This window comes from Temnothorax americanus, unplaced genomic scaffold, assembly GCF_048541705.1.
Source record: "Temnothorax americanus isolate GAGA-0224 unplaced genomic scaffold, ASM4854170v1 Scaffold1, whole genome shotgun sequence".
Classification (NCBI taxonomy): domain Eukaryota; kingdom Metazoa; phylum Arthropoda; class Insecta; order Hymenoptera; family Formicidae; genus Temnothorax; species Temnothorax americanus.
Genome location: NW_027509230.1, coordinates 6338388 through 6357243, shown reverse-complemented (window position 1 = coordinate 6357243; position 18856 = coordinate 6338388). Strand labels below are relative to the sequence as shown.

At 41.2% G+C, this 18856-nt stretch overlaps 1 protein-coding gene across 10 annotated transcripts in view; it reads right to left on the bottom strand.

Moving 5' to 3' along the window:
* Rbp6 (RNA-binding protein 6) overlaps positions 1 to 18856 on the bottom strand; it is a 634317-nt gene that overhangs the window by 228360 nt on the left and 387101 nt on the right. For all 10 annotated transcript variants that reach the window (XM_077406163.1, XM_077406176.1, XM_077406184.1 and 7 more), the window contains one exon: positions 13218 to 13259. In XM_077406163.1, the coding sequence (XP_077262289.1) occupies positions 13218 to 13259 (42 nt within the window). The remainder of the gene's footprint in view (positions 1 to 13217; positions 13260 to 18856) is intronic.

Here is an 18856-nt window from a genome sequence, read left to right as displayed (position 1 = left end):
GTGCTTCGTTTTATCGCGGTAGTGTATTTTATTCTTTCATTCTGGCAAAGACATGTCGCGCGAGCAAAGAAAGATACGAAGTGCGAAACTACAATTGGAACGAAGACTTTATGCCGAAATCTGAATTATTGGTACACGTGCGAAAATTATGACAATATATTCATCGAGTAATAATTGATTATTATATTGTAATGTATATTATAATAAATTAATTATATGTAATTAATTAATACTTAGTAATATTAAAGTTATTATGATAATAATGTAAAACAACAATTTCTTCCTATTTGTAATTAACGCAACTTTTCATTATTCGTATCATTTGATTCACGTACGCTAACGATCTAAAATTCATTTCTTTATTTTTCTTAGATTGAAGCTGTTATCATTATTATTGTCAATTATTGTTACCGTTGTATTTGGTGCGAAAATTGATAACTACGTAAAACGCATAGGTGTAATTCGTTGTTAAAATAAGAAATGATACGCCCTATCAATGATGTTGCAACAACAATTGTATAGGCTAGTTTATCGGTACGTGTCTTCGCGAAACCTCGACTTTCTGACCCAGTTACGACTTCACGTTCAAAAGCGGAAAAACATTGTGACATCTTGATCAATAAAGTTCAGGATACGATATACTACGTGGGTAGATTTGATTGTTTCTTTTTCACTGTTATTCGGAAATTTATAAGTACACAGAAAGTGGAATTGCGGAATAGTATGTCGCAGATATTACGACGAGTATTACGCGACGTCATTTGATCAAACTATAAATCGTTAGCAGAGAAACACTATAATCCGCATCGTCAAGGTTTCATTATCTTGATGATTAATATTGACAATGTAACGATTACGAAAATAAAATAGAGCTGACGAAACAATCGTTCGTATATGGATCAAAGTATATTTAAGCGAAAGAAACGATAATTCTGGGACGCCTTTCAAGACGGGAGTTGGCTTTGCGAAAAGGCTTAGCCAAGTTGCTCGCAAAGTACCGAACGCTGCGACGTTACAACGTACGAAACAGTCGAAAGTCCGCGTAACTGGCGCTATGTTTGCGAGCGATTCGCATAATGTCCAAAGTACTCCGCCGGCCAAAGAGAACGCGAAGAGAGGCGCCCTTTACCGCCGCTTACTTTGGAAGTCTTCGTATCCACTCGTGCATAAATAAAGAATATCCTCAGTCGCCCACGACCGTTTCTATCGCGATCTCTTCCTGCCTTCAACTTCACCGCCTTCCCCAACCGAACCCTCCTACTCCGCTGTTCCTCCTCGACGCCTTAAACTCTCTCGTCGGGTCTCGAGTTTCCACCCTCCGGGCACCCCCGCTCTTAGAAACAATGAGGCTCCCAATCGCATTTGCTATTCCCCGGTTCCATCGTGCGAGCCGAGCCCACATCCTGCTCCTTACTTCTCGTCCCCCCCTCCCTAAGCCCACGAAAGCGGTTCGCTCGCGAATCCTTTTACATTTTTATAAAGCAGCTTAATTCGCTGCCAAGACAAAATGGCACACTCGGCACTCGCACGCGGAATCGCGTCGTGTGGAACTGCAGGACGAGGAAATTGGGAAGAAATGAGAAAGACAGCCTCTTTTAGCAAATTTGACCTCGATAAGAGATTTCGTAAATTTGATTGTCCCGTCGTCAGCAATGTAGTCGATAACATAAAGATAAATATACCAAGATTTCTATCGTCCAAAGATCAGATAACGACCTTTATATTTATCATGAATCGATGGATGCGCAGATCGTTTAGTTTTAAATTCAAAATTATACATTTTCGAAAACTTCAGTTTAAAGTCTACAACTTTTCAACAAAGATACGATTAAAAAATACAAATAGATAAAGTAATATTCTTTTTGCAACTCTGAACTTATTTTAACGAAGCTCGAACTGTAATTTTCTATCTAACAATAATTTTTACCGAATATTTTCTATCGCTAATTTCTCGATTTTCTATATAACTTTGGATGGTCGAGCGTGAACTCGTCTGAAAGAGAAAGGCGCAATGGAATGGCGTTTGGTAGGCGACCTGTGAACGCGAGTATGATAAATCATGGTCGATTAGAAACGTTAGCTACGGTGGAGCAAAGAGAGAATCGTCATTGGAGAATTTATTTCTCGGCAAAGAAATTATTACCACTATTACACTGGCGAACGAACGCGTGTTTTAACTGACCTGCAGGTTAAACATTCGTTCGTGCCGTAACGAGAGCTTATAAAGCTATAGAGTTGTACAGCTATAACATTGGCACTTCGAACGAATCCCTGGAAAGATTTTCTTTCCGGTGAGAATAAAATTGATCATCAATCCTGTTTGCGATCTTCGAATTTATAGCACCTTACAGTAGCTCTGAATCTCGCGTCATAACTTTATCGCAGTAACATTCACGTAAAATTGCCCAAGGCACGAGATCGCCCTCTTATTTAGTCGCATCTCCGAAACTTAATCTGCCATCATTACATTTAATTCTCAATATCATATAATTATGTATTCGATCCTATCAACGTTAGATAATTATATACCCTACAATATATTAAACATCATCTAATCTTTCGTCTCCTCGTGTAGTTCGCTGCGCCTGTACTAAAATGCTGATTAATATTAACCATGTTACTCTCGCTGTTGTGATTAATACAACGTATCGATCGGCATTATCTCAACACGTAATTAATTCGAGAACGTACATGGGCTTACCGTAAGAGTTATTATAGTTAAAGTTTAGATCGTTGTCTGATCGATGCATATCACGCTTATTTTACGTATATTTTACAATCACAATGTTATCACGGTCGTCAGAAATCAACAAAAATAATTATAAACAGTCTTGTTTTATATTGAAAGAAATGCTATTAATATTCAGTATCGTTAATGAATATTAAAATCGTTCCGACAAATCATTTTATAGTGAGGCACTTGTAAACTTAACGCAAGAAACACTTTTTCTCCTAAAAATGATGATTTTATTTCTTCATCAAAAAATACTATCACATGAGTCTCACACAGGCTTGCAAATTCATGACAAGGAGTACCAGTTTGACATCACTCTCGAGTCGGATTTTTGCCGCTGTTACACGCATTCCTCACTCGCTCTTTCCGACAACCGTCAAAGTGCATCCGGCCAGTTCCTGTCGGTGGATGCTGGCCTACGTCATAATGTCGGCTCTCGGAGGCGCTGCGCCGCGCCGCGCCGCCGGTTCGGTTCGGTAGTCGCGGTTTTTGAAAGCCCTCTCGACGCAAAACAGACGGCGAGGTTGCACACGAGGTCCAGGCTATCCGCAACCGACAGCGCAGTAGAGACTGCGGTTACCAAACCGCAAGCTACTACCGTTCCAACGGTGGCGAAGGGTCAGCAGGAAACTAGCGGTCCGGCCGGGGTCGAGGCGCGCACCGGCGATGCTGTAAACCTTCTAACGAGCTTACTTCCCCGTAATATCTGAGCGTTTTAGTTCAACCCCGGAGCGCGCTAAAGATAAATTCGTTTACGATTAATTCCTGGCCCCCGACGCGCCTGCCGGCTCAGGAATTTTCGGATCGTCGAGAGCACGATTTTTGCAGCGCGCCAACGAAATTGAAAGAGTGTGCACTTTCCGTGTGCTCTCTCGACAAATTACACGGCCAAACTTTTTTGCGTACCTTTGTCTGGACACATTCCTCTGTAAAGATAAAGATTTGCAGTTCAGTTGCAGAATAATATAAGCATAAAGTGTTAAACAAACGTACTCGTTTGTTTAACACTTTAAGAAAATTGGCAGCAAGTATCGTCACGCAGTACGTCACGCGGATTTGGAAATTTAATAATCGTATACGGCACGCTCAACTGAAATGAAATAATGAAAATCCACCCTACGCAAGTTGATAAATTTGAAACTAGTACGATGTTCGTGCACCAATTCATTTAAACGCTTTGACTTATATTCTTTCATGGCTGTGGAAATTGGCCGTGGAATATTTACGAGATGGTTTCACCTGTATGCTCTTCTTCTCTCCTCGGGCGACATCCATCTAAGGAGAGCTTCCTTCATCGAGCCTCTCGTATTCCTCGCGTAGGTGCGTGTGTCCGTGCGTGCGTGGGCCATATAGTTACCAACTCGGGCTCGCGATCTCTCACCGAGGAGAAAAAAGAGTTCCTTTACCCTCGCACACTTACGAAGGCTGTCGTCGTCGATTGTAATAAAAGGGGGAAAAGTGGCTACAGGGTAGCGAAGGAAGCGAAACGGAAAGGTTGAAAAGAGGGCTGAGGGGAGTGGGCCGAGGTTGCCGGGCAAGGAACGCAATCGAGCGGGATTAAACCTTCTCGATTGCTTCCAACTTCGCGCGAGTTTTCTCCCCCTTTTCCCCTTCCGACCCCGCCTCGTGTCCCCACCTCGCGTTTCGTTGCGGTGAAAAGACGGCCGACGATGGTGTGCGGGGTCGAGCCGATTCCATCTATCCTCGATGCTCCTCGGGGTTAATTGGACATTTTTTATTGTCAATTTGTGATTGAGATCGCCGGGGTCTTTGTCGCCTTCAGGTGGGAATAACGGTGAAGAAGAGGGGCAAGAGAGTAGAAGCGATCCTGAAATGGCGCTTTGTCGGCGAGCTCGCATTAGGCCACCCTTTGTACCTTATCGAGAGCCACGGGTATAGTCGCTCGTCTTAGGAAAGCCGTTTTGCGGCAATTGTTCGGGAAGACCACAAAACGAAATTTTCTACGATATCGTCTCGCATTGTTGATGTGAGTCGCTTAACTCACTGATTAGCACACCTTTAATGTGTACAATATCTTAACAATGATTCAATGTCAGTAATTCAAACTATCGTTTTCTTGTTACTTCGAAAACAAGTAGTTGATAATGATAAAACGGTTATAGAATAATAAATATGAGGTATCATCAATCTCAGTTTAAAAATCAGTATTAATAAAGTAGATATTGAAAATTATATCAACGTTTGCTCCAATTTTTCAATAATTGAAAGCTCAAGGTATAATGTGAACAAGAAATCGCAAAAGAAATAAGAATGAGATAAGAGCGAGGGATGGAGAGAGAGAGAGAGGTGCACGACTGCGCGCGTTTTACTATTTTCGGCCGGCGTATCGCAAACAGACGGCGAGCGCAAGACGAAAGATGAGCGATGAAAGGCGGCGGGACAGGATCCCTAGCTAAATCACGCGGACTCTCAGTGCGCGCTCGCACCGCGGAAAAAGCTCTGAAATATTAAGCGCACAATTACCAGGCCTATTCAGGGAGATGCATCACGCGACGCGACACGTGCGTCGCGACGCACATATACGGGAAGAAAGACGGAGGGACGAAGGACCCTGACAAAGGCAGAGAAAGAGACGCGAGAACGCGTACGGAGACACAGGCTGCATTCCTTCTCTTTTATCGCGTGTCGATTCAGCGCGGTGATAAAAAGCGCGCCGGGCGAAGAGCTTTCGAGCTTTTCAGCCAGACCAGACGTGAAACTGGCGTAGCGTGAAAAAAAACGACGTGCAACGCAGAGTTATCCTCTCTCGCCCTCTCTCCTAGTTATCTGTGTCGAGGCGCGTCATTGTTTCCGCTTCTCGATTCACCGGAGTCCGTTGCGAATTGTCATTAAAATCGGCGCTATTAAGTATATTAGAAGAAAGACACGGTGCGTCGCTATCGGATGGCGTTAAAGAACTTCTGAAAATTACATTTTGCCCGCTCTTCGATTATCTGAAGATTTTAATTGTAATGGGCTATATATACGAGAAGTATGAACATGTATTCTCTCTATACTAACTTTGTTTCGATATCGATTCAGCTTTGCTTCGCACTTCCGTGCAGAATTATTCGACACACTATGTGAATGTAACATGATTATTATAAAGCTTTTATTGTTAAGTTTGCATTATTTGTCCAAGTACATCTTTTCTTCGAGTAAAGTAATTAAAACAAAAACTATAAAACTAATCGAATTAACAGACTGTAAGAGCTATAAAAAAATTAATAAGGATTTGACACACAACATATACAGTAAAAAAAACTCCGATTCAAAGAAAAAACAAGAATGAATAGGAGTCAACGAAATATATGAAGATCTATTTGGTAAACTCGTCGGTACCTAACTTTTATTGCGGAAATCAAATGCTAGTTTCAAAGCAGCGTTATCACTAACGTATTTCCGGAACACCCGTTACGTACGCGTATACATACGCGTATAAGACAGAGGAGACGAGAGGTCGACGGCGCATTACGTATAGCTATACATTATCTAGCAGCCATTTCGGTAGCATTATGGCGTGGCCGTCCGGAGTTTACGGGCTGCTCCATCACGCGGAGCTTAGCTTATCTCAATGTGACACAACATATCTGAGGCTTCCGTCTCCTGTCGGCAGGAAAACTACTGTCGGCTGCGACAGGTGGTGGATTCGGAGCAATTCGCGGTCAAAGTATACGCGGGCGTAGCCGCGCGCGGTTGCTCGTTTTAGGAAGTTCCCTCGAAGATTAACTCGGCAATTTATCGCGAAGCGAGGGTAGATTCGGACAATGTAACTTCGGAAGCCGATCATTACCGCAACCGTCGCAGTCATTTCGCTCGTTTGTAACTTGGACACGGTGACTTAACTAATTATTCTCTTTGATTTTGGTAGAATATTTCCCAATATTAACAGCTAAACGAAGTATTGTGTAGATGCAATGTTATCTTCGCGATTAGGAAGTAAATATTAAACTGACGCTGCTACTACGTTGCACATTAGCCTTGAGTTAACAAAATACGTCAGTGATTTTGAAAAAAATATCCCAAAGATAAGTTAAAAAAAAGCTAGCGTTAACTAATATTTCCTATAATTAATATTAATATTCAGTCGCGTAGTATTGCTTCCTTGTGGCAGTAGTAAATTGATATTATTACTAAACTCGAAGTATACGTTGTGGCATCAGGCTAAAATTGCTTTGTGTGTCGTAGCTGTATATACAAAAGTATACATTTTACTAATACTGATGGCAAAAGTGATATTCTTGGTATCCCAAGCGTGACTCCAGAACCACGTATCTTTTTTCACGGCAACACATAAGCTCTCCCGGGAAGCTCCGCAATCATAAACGCACTCGGATAGCACGAATAGCGTGAACAATCCCTGCTTGAGACTCGGACGGACCTTCGGGGACGAGGAACGACATTGCACGGAGAGTAGAGACGCCACTTACGTCGCGCAAACATTCCACCTCCGGTTCACGTCATCCCCCTTTCTCCCGTGTTTTTCTCGTTCGTATAGCCGGAAGACCAGCGAACGAAGAGGAAAGTAGGCGCGTCAAAGCGACGGAAGGAGAAAAGGCTTCGCCGGAAGGTTACGTGAGAACAAGGGGGGTAGCTCCTCAGGGTCGGTCTGTGTCCACAAGATGCTGCGAGGGGGCAAGGGAAATCGTCGCAGGGTACACAGCCGCCATAACCGACGCGTCGTCGCGCTGAATGACCTGGGCGCGTATAAAATGCATGGGATTTCACTCTAATACCGACCAGGGAGTTTGCCCGGGAGCATATTTAGCCCCGCGCAGATGTATGTAACAGGTCCCTTTTGAGCCAAGGGACGCAAGACGAGATGGGACCGGGACCGGCCAAAAGATGTGCACACATCTGTAATCCTTACTCCGGTTGGAATTACGAATAGGTCTCATGGGAGAATCCTCAATGACGTCGGACGATCCTTTAACGCCCAACCCTATTGACGGCTCTTACGTCACTTAAATACGACGCATCATTGTGCAAATCTCTGTATTCTAAGATCACAGATACTGTCTTTTCAAACGTCCGAATATCTTGACTAATTATTAGGTCGTTCCAAACGCGAGATTTGAGATGACCTAATATTGAACTTGGATTTTTCTTTCACGTATTCATTCTAACGAAGTTCTTTACCCTTAACATTTCTTCACTCGATTCTCCACTCTTTCATTATTTCAAACTGATTAAATTTTTTTAATGACCTTCTGCATAACAGTTGGTATAATTGAGGCACAGTATAATTGAAGAAATATAACAAAAAATCTTCTCTGCAGTTGACATTAAATTGCAATGATATTGCTCTAGTGAAATTACCTTGAGAAAATTAAAAAAAGTATTGCAATCAACGAGAGAATATAACATAAACTTTAATTTAAATATTCATGAAATTTGCTGATTACTATATTATATGCTAGGTGTTTATAATATTTGTTTCTCTTGTTACACTGCAAAGTTAATCTTTACTGGTTGAATTTATATATCTACCAAAGAGCTGCATATAACATTAGAATAATTAGTTCAGCAAATACTCTAGAGTGAAAATTAAGATTTATATCAAAACATCTTCGCCTCCAAGATAATGTTTAAAATCTAAACTACAATTAATTTGTATCTCCATTCTTGATCTATTTTTTGAACTATATACCTTCATCTTCAGTTATTCTTTTCAGTTATTTGTTGTGTTAAATCGTAAAACGTAGTTGAACAGTTTTCAATAGTTTGGGAGAAAGGATATCGTTTTGCGACGTTCCGAAAAAGTTACTTCCGCAACGTATAAGTTCCAGAATCCGGATTGTACGCGCGTGCTCGCTGGAGAAGAAGAACGAAGACGGCACGGGGACAAGCCGGAGGGTTTCGCGAGGCAAAGTCAAACAAATCATATAAGATAACATTAAAGTACAACGACGGAGGAGGCGGTCGCGTGATCGGGGGTTGCCGAGTATCGACAATATACTTGGCGCCCCGCTCGAATCGAGTAAGAATATCTGGATTTCTGGATATCTCTCACTCAACGGAGGAAACAAAACAAATTCGTGAAAGAAGAAGTACGCAGTATAGCTGTGAGAGCACGTAGCTAGGTAGGTAGAGATGTCGCTGTGGTGGACGAAGGAGAACAAAAGAGAGAGAAAGAGAAAGAAAGAGAGGCGAGCGAAGGGAAAACTGAACACCCTGGGGAGCCGACAGCTCGTTACGCGAGACATGGTGCAACTATCCCGGCTTTCTCACCCTTCTTTCCTAGATTTTCTTCCTTTCCGCGCATCTACCTTCCCCCCCCCTCTCTCTCTCTCTCTCTCTCTCTCTCTCTCTTCTTCTTCTTCTTTTCCCTTATCTATCTCCGTCTTGCTAGCATCTCTTTTCTCCCTTTTCGGTTTCTCTGTCTTTTCCCTCTTCTTTGCTTTATTTCTTCTTTCTTCCGCGGTGCCTCTCGAGCTTGCAGCGGTTGAAGTAATATCCCCCGCATATATATATGTATATATATATATATATATATATATACATACATATATACATACAACACAACGCCTGTGTGTCTTGCGTATACGTATTACTACTCAGTAACAAGTGGGTATTATACCGTAGGGGTTGGCGATGCCATTACTGTCCCGAACAGTCGCCCGTTCCGACTAAAGGGACGACGCCGTGCCATCGATGACCAGTGAAGTTTATGCATTGCGCCAGTTGTCCCCGTCCCTTATCCTCGTAGTTTGCTATAGTTTTCCAGATCGTGGTTACGACGAGTTATCGCGTTGTACTTATCAGCGAACGTGAATCCTCCCCGCTTATCTGAATTATGTAATAGTTCAACTCTCCACACTTGAACTGAACACATACTCACGACGCCGACGCTTAATTGCTTTCGTGAGATTAATGATACGGATTATGCAGGTTGCACCAAACAGAACAGATATATATTTTTATATACACATGTCACTACAAAGCATGCGTTTTGAGATTTTAACTTTACTTATTCTTATATCAGAATTTGTTATCATGTTTTGCCTCCCATAAAAAGAGTATTTTCATAAGACTTAGCAATCAAAATATTAATTAATCTACGACAAATTTTTGCATAAAATTGTTTCTTATATCAAATTTCTAAATGCTAACGAATTATTTTGAAATGCTTTACATATATATTTAGCGATATATATGTTATATTATAAACTTATATTATAGTAAATATTAACGATATTATATCTTAAATATAAATATCAGATATTTATTTTTGAAAGTAGACAGTTTCCTGTACAAACCGCATCGTACATCTTTGATTAAAAATGGATCTCTAGTTGCCGCGAACAAGTCTTTGCTTCCCATTCGTTTCCTTGGCTACGAAACTTCCAGACAATTATCTGAAGTACGCATAGCATTTTCCCAAAAAGCGGTGAAATCCTTGCCGCAGTCTTTTTTCATGCGTTCACGGTAAAGAAGCGTGGCAAAGGAATGGAGCAAAAGAACGGCGTAAGGAGGGTGGAAGGGGGGCAGAGGGGCTCTCGGTAATGACTGTCGCTACTTTTCCGCCGTGTCGGAAGCGCATTGCGCCATTTCCGTCAGACCGGAAGTGCGGTAACAAAGAGCTTCCGGCATGCGGTCTCAAGGAGGTTGTTACGACGAGCGCGGGAGCACTCGGTGACATTTCAATGAACTTTGCGGCGGGTACCGCTTCTCCTCCTAAAGTTCAGCGGGTCTAACGTGCGTTTTGGGTGTTGATGAACCCGGCGGTATTAAGTGTCCTATTGTGCGCCCCCGCAATGTGATATTAACTTGACTCCCAGTTGAGGTGGAATCGCGTCATGTGTAGCCAAGCGAAATCGCGGATTATTAACCTCATTCTTATAACGAGAAGAGCATTCGTTAGTTGAACGTGCCGCAGTTGAGTGCTTAAGATCGAGCAGGCTTGTTTCCGAGCTATCTATTGTATTTGTTACCACTCGACGCAAAATATGTGTCACACGAATTGTGAAAATTCATGTTCACATTCTTATTTAAGATAACAATAAACACAGATTTTATTTTGTTAAATTTTCTAAAATTTCTAAAATTACACGCTTGCAGTTAGATATACGTAAATGACATTATTTTGAGTATCTGAACGTGTAAAATAAAACATATCTCTTCTGTATATTTACGGCAAGTTGCCGTATCGCGGTATCGCGCCAAACATGTGCGAGCGAAAAATAATTTCCTGGCATAGTTTCCAATCTCGAGGCGTGCATTGGCACAACTTATTCAAACCTTTGCAACGTAAAGATATAAAATAAAAGTGAGGCCTGGGAAAGAGCTGGCGTTATTTTATGAGATTACATCTCTCGTTTCATATCCGCCTCCCAAAACGGTGGAATTGGTATATATGTTTCACTCGTTACAGGCATTACATTGCAACATACGATGCCAGTTGTGTTATTTCGAGTACCGTGCATTCGCACATTGGCTTGCATGACCTGTAGAATAAATGTCGTGTACTGTATTTCGAAAAGTTTGGGAACTTGAAAATATCAGTTCCAGAAACTTCGATTATAAAGTCGTCAATTTGATCACGTTACAAGAGATCGGACCATCCGATTGGTACTAAAATGGTATCTTATTATTCGTGACCCAGGTTTTAAATCCAAATTTCCTTTAACTCCAATAAACCTGACTTATTACTTTATTCTATTTACGAACATAAATTTTACTATAATGTTTATTGGGTCATTCTCTCTCAATATGGTATAAAGAATTATATAAAACTTTAAATCGTAAGACGCGCGACATTAATTAAAAAGATATTGCACCAATCGAACTAATTTTACACTAAAGTGAAAGAAATGAATTTAGAACCATCAAAGAACACACAGAAAATAATAATAGATGCAGAGTAAAAAATATGTAGGTTACACTGTCTCCGATATTAAATCGTCTTGAGGCCTTGTCTATGCCGAGAAGTTATCTCCGCCTTTATATTATTCCAAGAATATTTTATTTCTCACAGCCAAAGTTCCGAAGTTGGGATTCAAAATTTTGGCACTGAAACATTCTGCATGCGTTTGTGATAGATGAGATTTAGTTGGAACTTCCGAGCAAGGTTGTCATACGCAACATAAAAGTGACATTTGTCCTGATTTCAAGACTGCACCAAAACGTTCTATTTCTCACGATTTAAAATTTGTTTTCTCCGATATTTGACAAATGTTTCTCAGTCCGAGATTGCCAGACACTTTCCCGGATTGTCGAGACGCGTGATTACCGACGGCATTCGCGCCGTCGTAATTTCGGCCACACGCGCGTCGTAAATTATGTCCCTTCGGATTCTGCCATCCAAATAAAATGCTGGAAGTGGTCAGTGAAGAGGGGTCGAACGAAGGGGCTCGGAGGCAAGTGTGGCTCGGGCATGCGTTATAAAAACATATATAATGTTATAAAATGCAATGGTAGGCAAAAGTGGGAAAATAGCACCGAGGGAAAAATACAGAGTACAGGGAATAGTCGCAATAGAGAGCAAAAGAGAGAGAAGGAGAGAGAAGAAGAACGTGTCACGGGAGAAGAGAAAGGGTACAATTAAAATTAGCGCAATTCAGTCATTCGCCCGCGCCGGTAATTCGCATGCCTGATGGCATTTATATTATTAAGTCGCGCAAATTTCTTTCGTCACTTTACTCCTATCACATTTGTATGTGTGCACTCATACAACCTTTCTGTCCCCTGCTTGCCCCCATCAGCTATTCCACGTTTTCCACGTTATGCTTCCCTCGCGTTTTTTCGGCGCGACCGAACGTCGCTTTATTGCCGCGATTACCGTCGCCGCCGGCAAGGAAGTAATCCCAGGTTTCGAAGCAAATTACGTTTAATTGCTCTTATTGCTAGGGCCAGTCGGCTTTATTATTGCCTCTTCAATCACGCCCTCCGAACGCGCCGTCATTTGACTTTTTAAGCTGTCCCTGCCGACGCCAACGCGTTTCCACATTCGTGCTTTTTCTACGCGCGGCAAAAACACCGCGTTCCAAATGAACGTTGTGCGAGCCCAGAGCTACGAGTAATTCTCGTTAACTCTGCTATTTCACTCTGCCATGCCGTCGGCCAAAAGGATTGGTATTATAAACGTCAGCGTCAACTCGCTCGCAAATAATGGATGAACCATTTCAATTCTTCATGTTAGAATCATTTCCGATTAAGTTTACATCCGTAATGACGATTTTCAGTTCTTCGTTACAAGATTAAGCTTACAAATAGTATCAGAAATGATATATCACTATGATGTATAATACATCTCTTTTAATAGTTTTGACGTTATTTTACACTATTTTGTTGATGTCTTTTTAAAAGTTTTTATTTTTGTAGTAACTGATATTTAATATATTTATTGTCTCATACAGGCAACCGATTATTAAGTAATACATAATATATAACATACAGCGCATAAAAAGAAAGCGATTCAAATTGCAATAACGACGTATAATTCAACATAATAGTGTTGCTAACAGGAAATAAGTTTCCTTACCTTTGGATGTGTTCTCCTAGGAAATGCTACCTTTGGGTCGATCTGAAACAGAGAAACGCCGAAAATGAAATAAAAATTATTTAAAACTTAATTAATACACAAAGATGTCATAAAACAACATATAAAAATCTGTATATAGCAACTTATTGTTTAAGTTTCTCGATGATAAATCTCAAACTGCCTCGAAAACCCTGAGTTCCGCCGAGGATATAACCACGAAAAGAACATTACGCGCCACATGCGAATTCAAACTCGGAGACAAATCTTGTTCGCCTGCGAGTTTTGCGCGCGGGAAGAAGGAAGGGCGAGGCAAAGAGAAGAAACAAATATGAAAATACGGCAAACAAAAGAAACAATATGAAAATAGGTATTACACGCAAGCGCAGTGGGAAAACGCGGAAAAGCAAAGGAACAAGAACGAACGAACAAAAGGGGAAGCTCTCGGCGGACTGTTTTCCCAGTTGAAATCCCCATTACAATTAATTACATAGTAATAAAGAGTAGGTGCTCGAGAACTCCGAATCGACTAACCGAAATCTCGGCTCGCCGCCGCTGCCACCTTTTTTCACTTCGCGGACGATCCCGAGGGGGATGAACAAACCGACTAAGTCGAACATAAGGGCACGTTCCGCGCTTTGCTAAAAAGGTCGTAACCGCCCTGACCGCGCACGAAACCACAGAACTTCTGGCGCGAGACAGTCGCGCGTAAATTTCTGACGCGGCGGATCGGTCCACTCAAAAGCCCCTATTTATTTCGCAAGTCTTTGAGGATGATATTATTGATTAATGATATTTTTTCGATACCTAAAGTTTATGAAATGAGTATGGGTTTGACAATCAATAAAAATATAGTACGTTAAATTTGTATTACTTGTAATATATTATATTATATTGTTAGCATTATTGCGTTTCGTTGTATATGCATGTTGGACTTGCATTACTTATAGTACTGCGAGATAAACAATATGAATATTAAGTTCATGGAAATCCGCAGGAGTATTTATTGTAATACTCGAATTTGCTGGAAATACCATCCTGCTGCTTAAACGCGGTGAAGGGATCAGCTGATTCCGCCAGTTATTCTAATACTAAATGAAATAACATCATCTCTCTCTCTATTTCTTTCCGTATCTCTTTCTCTCTCCTCCCTCCTTTCTCTTCTTCCCTTCTTTATTTCTTTCTCTCCGCATTCGCTCAGCGCGTATTCAGTACTAAACGTGACTACTAGTTAGTTTTGAGTTTCACCATGTTATTTGCCACCGTTTTACTAGGAAACTATTTCAAATCGTAATGGTTCTTTACAAAAACACATATATATGTATAGAAAAAAAAATACAAATATATATAACATTTGACGAAACTATTGAAATAAATTAATGCCAAAGTATGAAAGATTTCGATTTATATTATTGACGCGAAAAACTTTTTATTGTTGTTGAAATTTTATTGCGTATATAACGGAAACGTCGGAAACACTAAATGCTAAATCAGCAATTTAACAGGCACGCGGCGAATTTAACATTTCTCAGAAATTCTAAAAATGATTCTACCACATCGCTGTTCATGAAAACTTACCTACGTAAGCTAAAACATCTTAATTTTCCCATTTTCCATCTCGCAGTTTCGCAACAATCGCAACCTCGAATTACATTATTAAGTCGGTGCAGTCGTGGTTCCCAAAGCGTGCTTGTAATTAACTTTGAAAGCGTCATTGACGCATCATAAGAAAAAAGTATATTCCATACAAACCGAGGGAACGAAATTTTACAGTTCTCCAGCGCAAGGCTTTCTCGAAACAGAGAGCGACCGACCCCCCGGGCGGTGGAAGTCACAAACGTGGTAATGACAAGCAGAGAAACCCGCCCGCCGCCATCACCACCACCAAGCATCGTCACCGTCATCATCCACCCTGACACAACGCGGCAGTTCTCTCTATCTATCTCTCTTGCCGTACTCAGAAACCACTCCCGTTTGCATAATCCCCTACGGCGAAGTTCACACCGGTCGCTCGCACGCTCCCGGACAAGAGAGGTGTTTCGACGACGACGGCGACGGCAACGACGGGAGACGAAAGACGAGAGACGAGAGAAAGTCTTCCCGCCGTTCTTTCGCTTTGGTATAATACCTCTTCTTCTGATCTTGCCTTCCGATATAAAGGAAAAGCAGGCGAGGATGAAGGAAGTGCCTCTCAAACTTCGCTACTGCACCCGCAGGAGCTATTTGCAAGAGATTTCGCTGTACATGTCGTCCGTCGAATACGAGATTTGACTATGGTTTGGATATATACATATAGACATTGAGAAATCGGAACAACCGATAACATTCCTATCTCATGGACGCAAAAATAGACAGAACAGGAAAAATTTAGATGTTAATGATCAAAGGCTAATCTCCTTAAAATACAAATTATTAAGATTTTTATAAGTTTATTTTTCACAACCTTACTCTGTTTTTAATGTTTGATTTCTTTAGTCCGTTTGATGGCTATTGGAAATCGATTTTATGCTTGTATTCGATACATTTTTTTATCCTCCAAGTAACCAAGGATATTTATATCCGAGCCATTCTAAAAAGCGCTCGTTTCTTTATTTAAAAATTATTAAAAATAATAAAGTACTTAACAGTTTTTATTGTTGACAAAACAGCTATATAGTATTCAAGTAGAAGGATAAAGAAGTTTCGATAATTCTTGGAGATTTTTCCGAGCAGTCCAAGAAGAAAAAATTGAGAAAGATACAAATGGCCTGGTTGTCATCCCGAAGGTAGTGAAAATACTAAGGTAGTGAAATATTGCTACTCGGAGAGTTAAGATTAAAATTTTTAATTAAAAATCTTCTCCCTGTGGCATTGCAAACTAATAACAAATACCAAGGAAATGCTATCTGCCTTTCCGTAATCACATTTCTCTATCTGATGTAATAAACGTTGTCAACGGGACGCAATTCGTGGTTGTTCAGTCGATCAACGTGAGATCCTTCGATGTCCCATTCATTCGATTCGTCTCACCGAACGATGGTTTCGCGTTGGCAGAACAGAGAGGTAACAAAGAGATAAAAAGCGAAACGAGGGAGACAGAGGAAAACGTAGCGCGGAGACAAGCAAGAGAAAGAGAGAGAGAGAGAGAGAGAGAGAGAGAGAGAGAGAGAGGAAGAGAGAGAGAGAGAGAGAACGTTGCCGGCAACGGAGAGGTAGCATTACCGAGAAAAATCGAGAGGCTCGAAGCCATTTTCGCAAACATAACCCAGTTACCCAACCGTCGTCGTCGTCGTTCTCGTCGTCGTCGTTGTCGAAGACGATAGAAATTCAATCTGGTTGGCACGCCTGGAAATTGGAAGAGCCACCTACCCCTGGATGCTTCTACCCTGAAGGGACGCGGTAGAAAGGAGAGCCTCGAGTCGGATCGGGAGCATTTGGAAAAGTAATTCACGACGCCATTCTTCGCGACCCCCGTTCACTCCTCCGCCGCTATCCCCGTCGCGAGACCGTAAGCGGTGGTCTCGCACCGAAACCTCAATCCATACCTCTCCCCGTCCTTCCCCCATTTCTCCCAGGGCGAACTGCATCCGCGGATAACGCGAACGAGAAATTTCACAGGCAAACTCGCGCTAATTCCGTAGGAATTCGAATGCTGGTTTAAACTGTTATACGAGGTATGTGGTCGCGCGCGCCCGTATCAAAGACAGAAGAGACGCGAATATAACCGGGGAGGCCGTATAACGTTCAAGTTTCAATTATAACGCCGAGAACGAACGACTTGCGGCTCGAACGAGCATTTCCGCCAAATTCCAAAGCCGGTGAACATGCACATCGTTTAAAAGCGATGAAATTTATTTTTGAAATTTCCAACACGCTTTTAGATGCAATAATAAGGTAGGCATTTAAATTGAAGAGCGATTATGACATAATGTCTTTGGTAATAATTTCTTAATAGCTGTTAATTTCGAATAGCTGTTGCCTTTATTATCTCAATAAAACGTCGAAATAATGGCTTTTCCCTAATATAATAGATAAATCGCAAGGAGCGGATCATTTCTTCTAATTATCCTATCAATGACGTTAAACATCACTCTTTATAACGACGAAATTCTCTGCCTATTTATCCGCCGCGCGATTTCTATTTCTACGGCGCGTCTTTACCGTCGGCTCGTTAGCTGTTTAAACAGAGAGAGCGCGTTTATAATTTATTTCTATCCCGAATTTCCGTCTCCGTTCGGACAACATCGAACTCGCGCAGAGAGGCGGCCCAGTCTCGTCGTCGAAAGAGAGACAACGGGGAATTCATCGGCGATGTCATATTTGGCGATGTGTGGAGTTTTGGAGACGAGAATTATTATTAAATTTCGGAGAGAGACAGCCGATTCGTTTCCGTTCTCAGCGAGTCGATGCGGTAACGGTAACAGTGCGATAGCGTTTGCTCGTCTCAAATACCCGGTTAATTCGTTCGGCAAATTAAAGGCAAATACGCGACCGCAATTTTGCAACTGATCATTTCCGCCGTGCCGGACCTGCCGTCGCTTTTTCCCCGTTTCCTTCCCATTATCTCGTCGTCGACGTCATCGTTGCGAGAACAAAGACATTATCTAAGTGCATCCATGGGAAAAAAGTACTTGGCTCCCTCTGAATTTGTTAACTTTCAGCAATGTTCAGCATTGAAAGATGAATTTTCTTGCAATTCTATTAATACTCGAATATACTTTTAGTGGCGAAAATAAATATAAATCTTTTCCTACATAAAGTTCACGGTCATGCGTCATCTACTATTTTCATATTTTTCCTGACAAAAAAATTAATAAAAATTATATTTACGTAATTTTTAATAATAAACTTAATTTATGATCTCGCTGGATTTTAATGTATGGACAATCTTGTCAGCACTGTGTCTCGCGTTACTCAGGTCTTTAAGCAAAATAGCAGCTTTTGTTCCTATTCGCGCACTTTTTTTTCCTATAGTTTCACAATGACAGAACATCGTCGTTTCTGCTCTTGTTCATCTCATCCCTCGTCTACCTTTATCCCGTTGATGTGTCGATGAAGTATTCTCCATGAATACAGGATAATTATACAGGACATTTTATCATCAGATCTATATCTCATCAAACTTTAATTATTTTCAACAAATCGTCAAATACTCTAAAAACAATGATTAATTTTTTTTAAATATTTAGAACGGCATATAATCTATTTAATTTTATTACTTTTAGCATTAAATATCCTACATTGAACCCAAGCTCAAGAATAAGTAAAAACTAAAACTTCTTTATTTGTGTTCATCATTGCAACGTAACTCCATTTCTCTTCAAGCATTATTAAAAAACTCTTAATGCGTAGGCATGGAAGCACAAGTATTATTACACTTTTCAACTTATTATTTTTGCGGTTATTATGGAGTTCCTACGCATGAAAACTTTACGCCGTACAATCTCACGCTGAATGAAAATAGAAAAAAAAGCGTCGAGAAGAGAGAGGGACTATTATTCTCTTCACACAACCGTACGGATTGTAAAGCGTAGGCAAGTGCGACTGTGCCGCTATATACCGGCGGTCAGTTATTACGCGGGACTGAGCGATTGCTTTTAATATTCGCGCCAGCTGCGTACCAAGGTATTCTTCGCGACGACGTATCCGCCAAGATGTATAGG